Here is an 11837-nt window from a genome sequence, read left to right on the forward strand (position 1 = left end):
TTTATCCACAGCACAGGCCAATCACCCCTCCCTAATGCAACAACATTTGACCATGACACTGAAGGACCTGACGACTTTACATTCCGGTCTGCATCCAGCTCGCATCGCGGCAACAGGACCAAGCGTCTTACATCTCAGGGGCCGCCCAGGTGTGTTCCTGAGAAATGACTCATGTGCAGAATGCTCAGCCCGGAGGACACGAGTGGAAAGCAATATAGCACATAGCAGAACATTGTATTACGCAACTAATTGCTAATTTGCATGGTTATTTGGATTAATCTGACATGTGCATGTTATTAATACGTCGAGCCTTATAAAATCTCTCTCCACACACATGTTTGCAGTTCTTATAACATCCTCCGATGTAATTCAAAATGGAATGGCCCTTTACATAAAGTACTGGCACTCTAGCCATATTTTGCATGTTTAAATCTCCAAATATGAAATATATACATACCTACCTATATTCAGGCTGTTCCTTTAAAAATAAAACGCATATAGAATTATGATGTGCGTGACGTCAGGGAGCTCATCAAATATTTATAGTGCATCTATCTTCCCAACTTCTCTATGAAAAGGGAAAAGGCGGGCTGCGCGTGCAGATCCGGTTGGAGGGGAACGGAACGCCGAGGACGCACGACGTGTCGGACTTTTCCTTTCAGACAGACACACACAACGGGGGGGGGGAGGAGGGGAAACATGGGCGTCCTCTGGGATTAATTTTAACATCCACATGACCAACTTCACACTACTTAAGAAACAACTTGTTTGAATAAACGCAGAAGGACCGATTTCCTTCCCACAGTTCCGCGACCCATGAAGAGGAATAGCGCGATTTACGCGCCGCTGGTGCCTCCGACTGGCCGCCCCCGTCCTCGCGCGCGCCAGCCCGTGGAACCCGCGCCACTGCCCGACTCCGACTGCGCACCAACAGAGGAACAAGTCTGCCATGGAGAACCATGCAGCGCTTTGAACCCATGGAGACATGGCACATAGGCTCCTCTCGTCCACGAACAGATCCAGCACCAGATTCGCCTTCATCTTCACCGTGTCGCTGTCCTGCACCTATCTGTGCTACACCATCCTGTTCTGCCGCGGCACCGTCATGACACGCCAGGCTCACGAGGGGAAGAGATGCTCACCGAGCAAGAACGCGGCGGGGAAGAAACTTCTGGAAAAATTGGACAATTGCGCGTCGCTGGGAGTCCGCTCCGTCGTGGGCGACGCCAGCGAGCCGCCGAGCAGAGCCCCGGCCAACCCGGGGGGGCAGTGGGCCGACGTGAAGTTCAGAAACATGAGCGTCGCGCAAAGGTTCGGGGACAAGAAGTTGCCGAACGCGTTAATAGTCGGTGTGAAGAAGGGAGGCACCAGGGCGGTGCTGGAGTTCATCCGGATACACCCAGATGTGCGCGCTCTTGGAACAGAGCCGCACTTTTTCGACAGGAACTATGACCGAGGGCTCGACTGGTACAGGTGAGCAACAAAGACGTGCTCAGAGATACTGAAAATGTGTTTCTCTTGTGTTCGCGGTGCAGTCACCTCTTGATCCGCCGGGCAAGGGGATCTAATGACGTCACGGTGTCCAGTTTTCTGTCTGGTGTGAATCGCGGTTTATTGTGGCACAAGTTACTTCATCAGTGGCCTATTATTCAGTGGCACATTTTGCGGTGTCGTTTAATCTAACAACACAATCTTGTAGAATGGCACAGACGCACAAACTTAAAAAAGCATTAAGATCCCATTGTTTTCGGCCGATCTCCATGGTGCTGAGCAGACTGATGCAGGGTCAGTGGGTGATACACAGACTTCAAGCTGGTGATGATAAATGGCCTCACAAAGACCACAGCGCTGTGATTGTGCCCCGGTTTGTGTGCGGTATGTTTAAGTGAGCCCGAGCCTCACAAAGGCGCTTTCCCAAAAGGGAAGAAGGGTATGTTTTCATTTAAATATAATCATATATTCAAATGTATGAAGCAGACTCGAGATGAACTGTCCAGATGTGTCAATCCGTTCCATTCACTTGAATGCGACACTCCTCGTGCACTTTGAGAGAATCGCTCCATGTTTGGCACAAATGTTCAGTTCAGGACTCAAAGATGAATTGATTCACTTTGAATGGCGACCTCGTCAAAAAGATGTTGGCCCTAACGCAAGAGAACTCATGCAGATGCCGTGCGATCACAAAGATGTGTTTTATTTATACACAGAGGAAGAAGCTTTTCAAACCGGGGGAAACAATTCAAGTCGGTCCTCTTTGTTGCGTGTATTTGACAAATGGATTCCATTCAGAGACATCCACGAGCGAGAGGCGTCGCTCTTTGTCACACTCGATAGAGCGAGCCGGGAAAGCTCGTTAACAAAACCTCGGCACGCGGCGACTCCAACGCAGGATGCTCCTCCACGCAGCTTAGTGATGGAGCATCACAAGCGGACAGTTCAAATGCTGAAGGGGCTCAAACAACAGCACGGGCCGAGGGACGGGTGAAATTCAGCTGCTATTCAAGCCGACAGGTGACCTGAGTGGTGCTCGACTGGTGCTCAGTGATTATCTGTCTACTGCGCTGTTGTCAGGCAGCACGTCGCGTGGAGCATTTTCTCCCTTTTGATTAACTGTCACATTCTGGTCTAGAGTGGCGAGCATGTGTGCTTCTGCCAAGTTATCTCTTTCCATCTATCTGTCCATCTGCCGGCTGTAGATACATATCATTTTTTCCTTTGTCGTAAAAATCTTCAGACCTTTTGGGAAGCATTAAACTGACTCTAGTAAGAAACACAAAGACTATCATACCTTTTAATAACTGTAAAACGTTCACATTTTGCATGTGTTGAGTTGTTAACAACTGTAGCTACATGGGTGTCATCCTGTGCTTTAATTATTTACTTTTATATTATAGCCCCGCAGGCGTACCACATGAGGAGTGAATGAAATGCTGGTTTGCTGAATTTGCCACTGACTCATTTTCGGGTGAGTAGACAGATCAGCTGATTCGGGCAAAAGGAGGCTTTGACTTTACCATGAATGTTCTCCGCTTGAGATGATCTCCAGAGGCCGGCGGATTGATTCTAATTGATCATTTCAAGCACCAATCTTCAGCCTCTGGAAATGGTGCATCACTGCAGCCTCCTGAAGGCCCGGCCTTCGTCCTCGCCGCCGTTTCCGTCCTCCGCAGCATGGGGGAGAGCGAGAACACGTCCGCCACGCAACATCCAGACTTAAAAGGGCATCTGGGCTCTATCGATTCCACGGCAGTCAGAAGCGCTTGCACTGGATTCCCCGGGAAAAGGGTCGAGGCTGCGCGAGGGGGCCGAGCCGCGGCAGCAGATAATCTCCGGGGCTGCGTGTTAATTGGCTCGCGGGGGGAGGGGGGGAGGAGGCAGCCTCATCACAAAGGTTGATGAGGACAGAAAGGTGGATGGTTCTCATTTAACACGGAAAACTGCCCATTACACAGCGAGGGGAGGGAGGGAGGGGCGTGCATTATTAATGAGACGTCCTCATCGCAGTGCAGCGCCGACACACGTTGGCGGTTGACATTAATTAAGAAAACAGCTCTTTCTGAGATGCTTCCTCAGAGCAGAGACGCTGCGCTCGTCTTACTTTAGTTGAATAACTTTTGGGGGTTAAGCGTCACGTGGCAGAGCTCGTCTGGGGGGGTGCGCCGCACGGACGCACGCCTGCACCCCCTGCTTAATAGCCTTCAACTTGTAGGTTTTTTAAATCCACCACTTTGTTTCCGGATAATTATTATATAATTACCCCAAACCTGACGTTCATGAATCTCTCCGAGGAAGAATTATCTTCAACAACTCAAGTGACCACTTGACCTCGCGGTGAGGTTCGCGCTTGAAACGTTGTGGTGGCTATCGGAGGGGTTGCCATGGCAACCACATTCAGCATTTAAACTCCCAAGGTAAACCTACCAGCGACCAGCGAAGCTTCATCCTCATTATGTATTGTGTTTGTTGTCTGCAAACCACAGTCGGGATGATGAAAACAATTTTTCCGCAGTAGTTCCGACTGCATTGGGCAAGAGTTTGACTGACAGACGGGCCCGTCCAATGGCCACTTCTCAGATGGTTCTTCTCTGTGGTTGGTGCTGAAGCCGCTCCATTGCAAAGTGCTGCGGGTCAAGCAATAAATGACACGCTGTCCTGTTTGTCACTTAATGTGTCTTGAAAATGAAAACGTAATTCCATTTGGGCTTCGCTTGTCCCGGGAAACAAATGACACTATAAAACTATCGTTTTTAGAGATGGGAGTCTGGAAATATGGAGCAGTCAGCGGTCCTTAGCTCATCCTTAGAGATGTCAGCTTGTTAACTTTACCCCCCGGGCGAACCCAGTGTATCACTCCCTCCTCTGCAGTTATCAAATATCTGGGCTCTCCCTCCTCCTCGTACTGTCCCGCCATCTGACTGAAGGCCACTAAAGGCGTGTGGCCTGTCCTTTCTGCAATTATACCCGTTCTTGATGTGCAATTGGAGCAAATAAAGATAAAATAAAAGGAGAAAAAGCTCATCCACACAGATCTAAGCGTCCCGGCGTTGCTGAAGGCGTTTGCAGACCACTAAGACGGCTGCACAACAGCTGCACGTTCATCCCGAAATACACAGAGTGTTCAGTAACAATCATCCGTGGACACATGGTAATGTGACAGCTCGTAAGCCGGGGCTCCGCTCGCCGCGTTATTGTTCACTGAGAGCAAGTGTCAGTCACTTCCCTCTGCAGACCGCGCCGTGAATAATCCGTTACCTTCAAGGAACACAAGAACCCCGGCGCTGAAATGACAGCAATTAAATAGCCGCGGGTCCAAGGTCACGGACGGCGGCGCCGGACTTTATTGTGCCGCTCTGAATGTGTTTTGATTCCATTATGTGGCTGATGATGGGCTGGGAATTCTCTAATGCCAGTCGCTCCGCTGTTGGTCTCCTGCTAAATTAGAAAAATAGATCCTTGATACTCCGGAGCGCTGAATTGACATTCACCTCCGTTCCTCACCTGGCTGAGCGGGTTCCTCTGAGCTGCTCTACCTTCAGCCTTAATGGACTTCCCCTGCGTTGCTGGTGATTGATGATCAGACGTCATCGCAGCTGTTGTGTGAGCGAGTGAAACTTTAATAATCCAGCAGCTCTCCTTGGAGGCCACCGGATCTACGCTGGATCAAGAAGTGTGCCCGATGCAGGATGAGTGCACGTTGGCTCCAGCCGAGCGTGTCCAAAGTAACTGAGAAGCTTCAATGGCTCTCAGGTCACAACCTCAGACGATTCTTTACGCAGCAGTAAATATTTCCATGGGTCTTCAGCATCGACGTGATGTTAACTTTTGTCCCCGCTGATGTTTGTGTGGAGCTTTAATTTAGTCTGATGAGAACCATATAGTTCAAGTATTGGAGATGATTTGGCTCTTTTTTGTCACTCGTCACGCTGCTTGTTCCTAAGATTCACTGTTTAACTGTTTTTATTGTTGAGTTGTTGCTGCATATTGTTCATTATTTGTCCTCACAATGACAAACATTTGTCATCTGGGGTGGGGGGGGGGGCATCCTCTAAATCTGTGCCTCTGCAGAAACACTTCACGCGTTGTGTCTAATGGCTTGAAATCGCCTGTTATTGTATAACCAGGTCTGATTCATCAAAAGCCAACGGGCGAGATGATGTCCAATCACAAAGACGACAGTCTTTAGACGGGTCAAAGTCTGGGGTAATAATAAGAAATATTCATAGCTCATACATTTGATCTAGATCCCTTTTATCACGCAGTTGTGAAAGAGTGGCTCAACGACTAATAAGGTTGTGAAGGAACAGATAGAACCATCGATGGAGAAGCCCTATGGACTATGACACTCTAACCTTCTTTGGAGACTGAACACAGACGCCGGGGGTAGCGAGTGTAGCCGTGTTTTGGCGTGAACGGTTGTTGTTGTTGTGCTGCAAATATTTCCCGAGGAACCTGACAATATGCAACATGCTGTTTTAAGTTCAAACCCTGAGTGAAATGACAGTAATGCATTCGGAGTTCATTGATCGTTCACAAGGAGACCGGTTCAAAGCTGACCTTTACTTGGTTCCCGCGGTCTGCATTCCCGATGAGCCGGCGGATCCCCGGTGGAACTTTTAAAGTTGTTCACGGCAAAGACAAGACAAACTCGACCCGGAGCTGAACGTTTCATTCAAGCCACCGAAAAATCAGCAGGCGTTTGATTAGGTTTGTGTGGAACTTCCACAAGAAGCTCAGCTGTCACTGCTGCTGATGTGTAATTGTAAATAAGCTGCATGACGACCGACACACACACACAGACGCGCAACAGACGGAGCAATTTAAAGATATTCACTGGCTAAAGTCGAAGCGATCATTACGGGGATAAAATCACAATTACGAGTCGGCGGAACGACTCGAGGTACCGCGGGCCGCAGCCAGAATCAAATGTTCTCCCGTTGGAACCGCAGGCTGCGGCAGGATGACGGGGTATCTGGGTTTAATTGGGAGTCCTTTTTTTCCCCAAGAAAGACGTCCGCGTCCGTGGCCAACTCCTCCGTAACGATACGGCGGGCATCTACAGGCAAGTGAAGATGAACTGCGGGACCTCCAGCCTCCACCGCTCCAACAGAGATAAATAGTGGAGCAGGAAGGCCCGCAGGCTCTTTCAGGTCCGCCAGATTATGCAGACTGGCTCTCACTGCACTGCAGCTCATTAATGAGCACGCTTCCCACCGTGGACCCTGTTAGAATAGTGAAAAGTGTGGTTTGAGATTCTCTTTAAATTGTACTTGTTTGCAGTGAGAATCTTTCATTTCATGGTACAGACCAGTGGTTCTCAAATGGGGGGATTGGGTCTTTTGGTCTTGATTCCATCAGAACACCTAAAAGTCCCGTAGAGTGGAGACGGGTTGGGAGCGGCTCCTGCCTGCTTTTAATCAATTGACTCAATAGAAGTAATTCAACAGATATCAACAAATGAGGGGCCCTGTGAATACAACACACACTCATCCTCACTGATGCTTGTAGGTCATTTCAGTTCATCGCTGGGATGCAGCACATTAAAATGACACAAAGCACAGTTATTGAAACTGACACTAGATCTCCAGAGCTCTTAAAGCAGTGGGGTTCTCGTAGATTATTGTATAGTTTTAGGTGTTTTATTATGCGATACATCTCAGGTGGTTGTGTGAATTGTGTCTGGTACAAAATGAGCCCTGTTTTCAATCGCAAAAGGCGTATAAAAATTACAAGTTAATGTCACGGGAATAACAATGTTAAAACACCTAACATGAAGAATCGTGCAATCAGAGCATCAAATGCAATGCCGAAGCATCCAAAACAGATTAGCCTTCAACCGGGCCCTCTCACTCGAACCCGGGAGCGGAGCTCATTTACAATATCGAGCTGATCTTCCACACCCGAGTTCATTTTCCCAGAGTGATTAAAATGTCACAGCGGAGCCGGTAATGCATCCTGACTCCGAGTCTCACCACGGACCGGGAATGAGACTGTAAATTATCCCCAAAGACTTTTAGTGTTGACTCTGAGTGAAAAGGTGGTAATCAATCAGAGCACTTCACTCAAATGTCAGTTAATTAAGGTGTGTGTGTGTGGGGGGGGGGGGCGAGGTGTTCTTATTAAAGTTTGCTCTCCTCTGACACATGCATGCTAATATATAAGATGCTGGGAAACTTGATTCCATTTGATATTACAATCATGTCAATTTTCTCTGTGCAAATAATCGTCGCCAAGCGAGGACGGAACAGCCTCACCACCCCCCACACCAAGATCCTCAATTTTACCTCCTACTTCCTCCAGATTTCCTGCGGACATGCAGGTGAAAAAAAAGAATTGCTGCCGGTTGGTCGGGACACCTGCCTCAGGTGTCACATGATCCCCTGCTGGCCTGAATAACGGCGCGTTGCGATTACGATTCATCAATAATACAAAATACTGGAAAATGTAGAGAGAGTCGGCGCGTCACTCACATTCCGCTATCACATGTGACGTTATAGGTAAATAATTGCAGCAATAAAACCGGCGTCATTTGTGATAACAACATAATTGAATATTCCAGGTCCCCCCCCCCCCCCCTCAGTGTTCCTCATTAACATCACTCTGAGGCAGTTATTACCGGCCGACATGAAAAGCTTCCCTTCTGAATAGAATTCAGTGAGAGCAGAGATGAGCATCCTTTGATCTCCGCGCCGCGCCTTGTTCTCGCCTCGCTGCAGCCACGCATCACTTCGAGCTGTTGCACTTTGGAGATTCACACTTTGAGTTTTTCATGCTCTCACACCAAATAAACTAAAAAAAAGGAGCAAGTGGCGCAGAGCGGTGTGAAATGTAACATCGTCGATGTCGACATCCTTCGGCTGTGTGTAGACAGGGCGCCCGACATAGTTACACACTATTTCAACTGTGCGCGCTCACCACGTCACACAATGTGTGTGTGTGTGTTCTCATAAAAGATGAATAGTTGCCTCGTGGTCCTGAGGAACCTGAGCCAACAACTCAGGATTCATAAATAGAGCTAAATGGATCAATATTTTCAATACTTTAGCGGGAAGCCGTAGCTTGAGAGAGAAAGCTTTGAGGTGGAGGTTAGCTTTTAATCACACGTGAGGTGTTTCATCATCCGACCCTCGCACAGATGTTCCCTGCATCCTCAAAACTGGGCCCAGATTTCATGAAAGTTCGTTGGACCTTCCCTTTTTGGGGGGGGGGGGGGGGGCTCCTTAACGCGACGCAGGCGACAAAGCGGAGGATGGATCGCTGGCGGAGGCCTTCATTGTCTCAACAGCCAACGTCAGGGGCTCATTCATCAGCTTTTTATTGAAGCCAAGTGCCAGAGCAACAATGACGTATCGCACTGGGGAGGGAGAAAAAAAAACTCCCGACGTGACAAATGTGACGCGTGGAATCATTTGCCCGTCGTTATCTTGGCAGCGCCATGACGATGATGCATCTTCGGGTTGCGCCGGGCCGACCCGTCACCGCGTCTAACAGATGTAGCGCCGCGTTGTGTTTATTTTGGGGGCGGGGGGGGGGGGGGGTTTGGCTGCAGCTATTTGGTAGTTGTCTATGGTGTCTAAAACCATCAAACCATGGTTTCCATACCAAACGTTTGGCAGCCGGAGCTGCGTGTCGGGCTTCGTTTTGGTGCTTTTTTGAGGTCGTGTGTGGATTCGGAACCAGGACGATACAAAGCAGGCAGGGATTGATCGGAGGAGGGAACCAGTGGAGGCGACCTGAGATCCAGCTGGACGGTGCGTTTAGGTTCAGCAACAGTGCGACTTCAAAAAAGAAAAAGATCTCAACTGTTTGTGATTTTACAAATGTTTTATTCATCGGTCTGATTCTTCGAACACACACAAACAGAACTAAGCCATTTCCATTTCCTGCTTGCGTACTTTTACAATCCAATGCATAGGAAATGTGAATCCATCACAACAGGCGCCTTTGAACGTGATTTTTTCGATGCAACGGTGGATTTGCAGACATTTTCATACGCGGAAACAGAAAAAAACAAACCCTCGCTGACTCATCCGTTTGTGTTTTCTTCTTCTCCCCCCCCCCAGGGGACTAATGCCCCGGACGCTAGACAGCCAGATCACATTAGAGAAGACGCCCAGCTACTTCGTCACCAGGGAGGCGCCCCGACGCATCTCCGGCATGTCCCGCGAGACCAAGCTGATCGTGGTGGTGCGCAACCCGGTCACCAGGGCCATCTCGGACTACACGCAGACCCTCTCCAAGAAGCCCGACATCCCGGCCTTCGACCGGCTGGCCTTCAAGAACCGGAGCCTGGGCCTGGTGGACTCCTCCTGGAACGCCATCCGCATCGGCATGTACGCGCTGCACCTGGAGAACTGGCTGCGCTACTTCCGCCTGTCGCAGATGCACTTTGTGAGCGGCGAGCGGCTGATCACGGACCCGGCGGGGGAGATGGGCCGCGTCCAGGACTTCCTGGGGCTGAAGCGCATCATCACGGACAAGCACTTCTACTTCAATCGGACCAAGGGCTTCCCCTGCCTGAAGAAGCCGGAGAGCAGCGGGCAGCCGCGCTGCCTCGGCAAGTCCAAGGGCCGGACCCACGTGCAGATCGAGCGGGACGTCATAGAGCAGCTGCAGGAGTTCTACAGGCCGTTCAACGTCAAGTTCTTCGAAACCGTGGGGCAGGACTTCAAGTGGGACTGAGAGGGGGCGGACATTAACGGCATCAACGGCATTGTTGAAGTGTTTCATTCTGCTCTAAATGAGAGCTGCACCAAATAATTACTCCTCGGGAGAACTTTTCCTCCTTATTGTCGTCGAAAAGGTCACCTGCGGCAGGTTTACTGGATACGTGTATTGCAACTGAAAAAGGTCAAATAAAACAACAGCTATATTTAAACAGATGCTATGTGGCTGACAAAGGGTTACCGTTTGTTGAACTTCAGCGCTTCCTGTGTCGGTTTTTTGTTGTGATCATCGAAATAAAAAGGTAAAAGTCTTGAATTCAAGTATTTATTTGGGATAAGTTCTGCTTTGAATGAGTGAAAGTGGTGTTTCTTTTCAATAGTCCCCACTACGCATCACCCCTGTCTCCCACAAAATGATTTTCCCGTACAAGGAAACCTTTTTTTTCTCTCCCGATAACTTGGACACAAGCAGCAGTCAGACATTAATAACACGTAAAAAAACAAATGCAACTAAAGAAAAGGCTTATGTCTATTCCTCGTAATAATAAACGGTACGAATGCAATTTGAAATCTTGTTGGTTAACCATGGCCTGACGAGTTAACACTTGCTCCAGTGTTCCACACACGCGACTACAATGACATCCAGGATTCATTTGATTCGGGACACGACGCCTCCGGTCCAAATCTCTCAGACGTATGACATGTATTAATCAGAAAGGGGAGCTGACCTGACCCTAACCAAGGGCTGCCGCGCGTGCCACTGATCTCATTAACATTCAAGATGCCCCTTTTGATAGAATGAAGGGGCCAGACTGACCTCTCGGATCTGCAGATGGAAGCCAATCAGAGTCGCCATTAATCCATCTCCAAAAGGTTCTCTGACACCAAAGAGGAGGTTATGGCGACGATGGGAATGGAGCGTCTACGGGCGGATTGTTTTGGACGCCTCCTGGTAATCCTCGTGTCCCGTAGGAATAGGGTTTGGTGAAATTGGACGCTCTGCAGTCTCTAGATTCACCATTCGAGCCCAGACCTGGTCCTGATGCTGCTGACTCATCCGTTCTTTCTGTTCGTGGTGAATCCGGTTGTTTGCAGCAGGAAGCATTGAAGGTCCATTCTGAGACATGATAAACTTGGGGTTATTTATTTGATCAGATAATACGATAATCGATGCAGAGCAAAGTGCCTGAAGCAGCACTGCAAGGATTTAAATACCAGGGAGTTCCTCCACAGGTGTTTCATTGTTTAAACAGTGACAACACAACCTTCCATGTAACGCAAATTAGATTTTCACCTGCATTCCAGTTGTGCTCCTGCAGCACCGGCAGTGTTCAAACTGTCAGTTGTGATACTCTGCGTTCATTTTTTGATTAACCTGCCAAAGCCGTCTGCTTCCCAGCGAGCCGTCAGCACAGGCGACACTTTAACAACTTTTATCTCTGCTCAGTTAATTAGAACTTTTGCTCAAGAATGCTTTGGGCGGGATGACACGGCACCGGGGGGAGGGGGGGGGGGGGGAGGAATGTTTTTATTTAAATGCCGAGCCGCCGCCGTGTGATGGACAATGCATTCATTGATGTGATGTCACGCCTGCGTATGGCTACTCTAATTGTGGCTTCAGTTGGAGAATATTACATTAATTTTAATATAGACCATGTTTCTGTCATGCAAGTG

At 49.0% G+C, this 11837-nt stretch overlaps 1 protein-coding gene across 1 annotated transcript; it reads left to right on the plus strand.

Annotated features, from left to right (window-relative positions):
- The first annotated feature begins 584 nt into the window (after positions 1–584).
- Positions 585–11408, plus strand: hs3st2 (heparan sulfate (glucosamine) 3-O-sulfotransferase 2). The gene is made up of 2 exons (XM_037477618.2): positions 585–1473; positions 9561–11408. The coding sequence occupies exons 1-2, from the start codon at positions 986–988 to the stop codon at positions 10177–10179; spliced, it is 1107 nt and encodes a 368-aa protein (XP_037333515.2). The 5' UTR covers positions 585–985; the 3' UTR covers positions 10180–11408.
- The last annotated feature ends 429 nt before the right edge of the window (positions 11409–11837 follow it).

The sequence above is a fragment of the Pungitius pungitius genome, chromosome 12 (assembly GCF_949316345.1).
Source record: "Pungitius pungitius chromosome 12, fPunPun2.1, whole genome shotgun sequence".
NCBI classification, from domain to species: domain Eukaryota; kingdom Metazoa; phylum Chordata; class Actinopteri; order Perciformes; family Gasterosteidae; genus Pungitius; species Pungitius pungitius.

Coding starts and splice junctions, on each gene's coding strand:
- hs3st2 (XM_037477618.2), top strand. CDS start 986: ATGGCACATAGGCTCCTCTCGTCCACGAACAGATCCAGCACCAGATTC. Junction 1,474..9,560: donor CGAGGGCTCGACTGGTACAG/GTGAGCAACAAA, acceptor CCCCCCCCCCAG/GGGACTAATGCCCCGGACGC.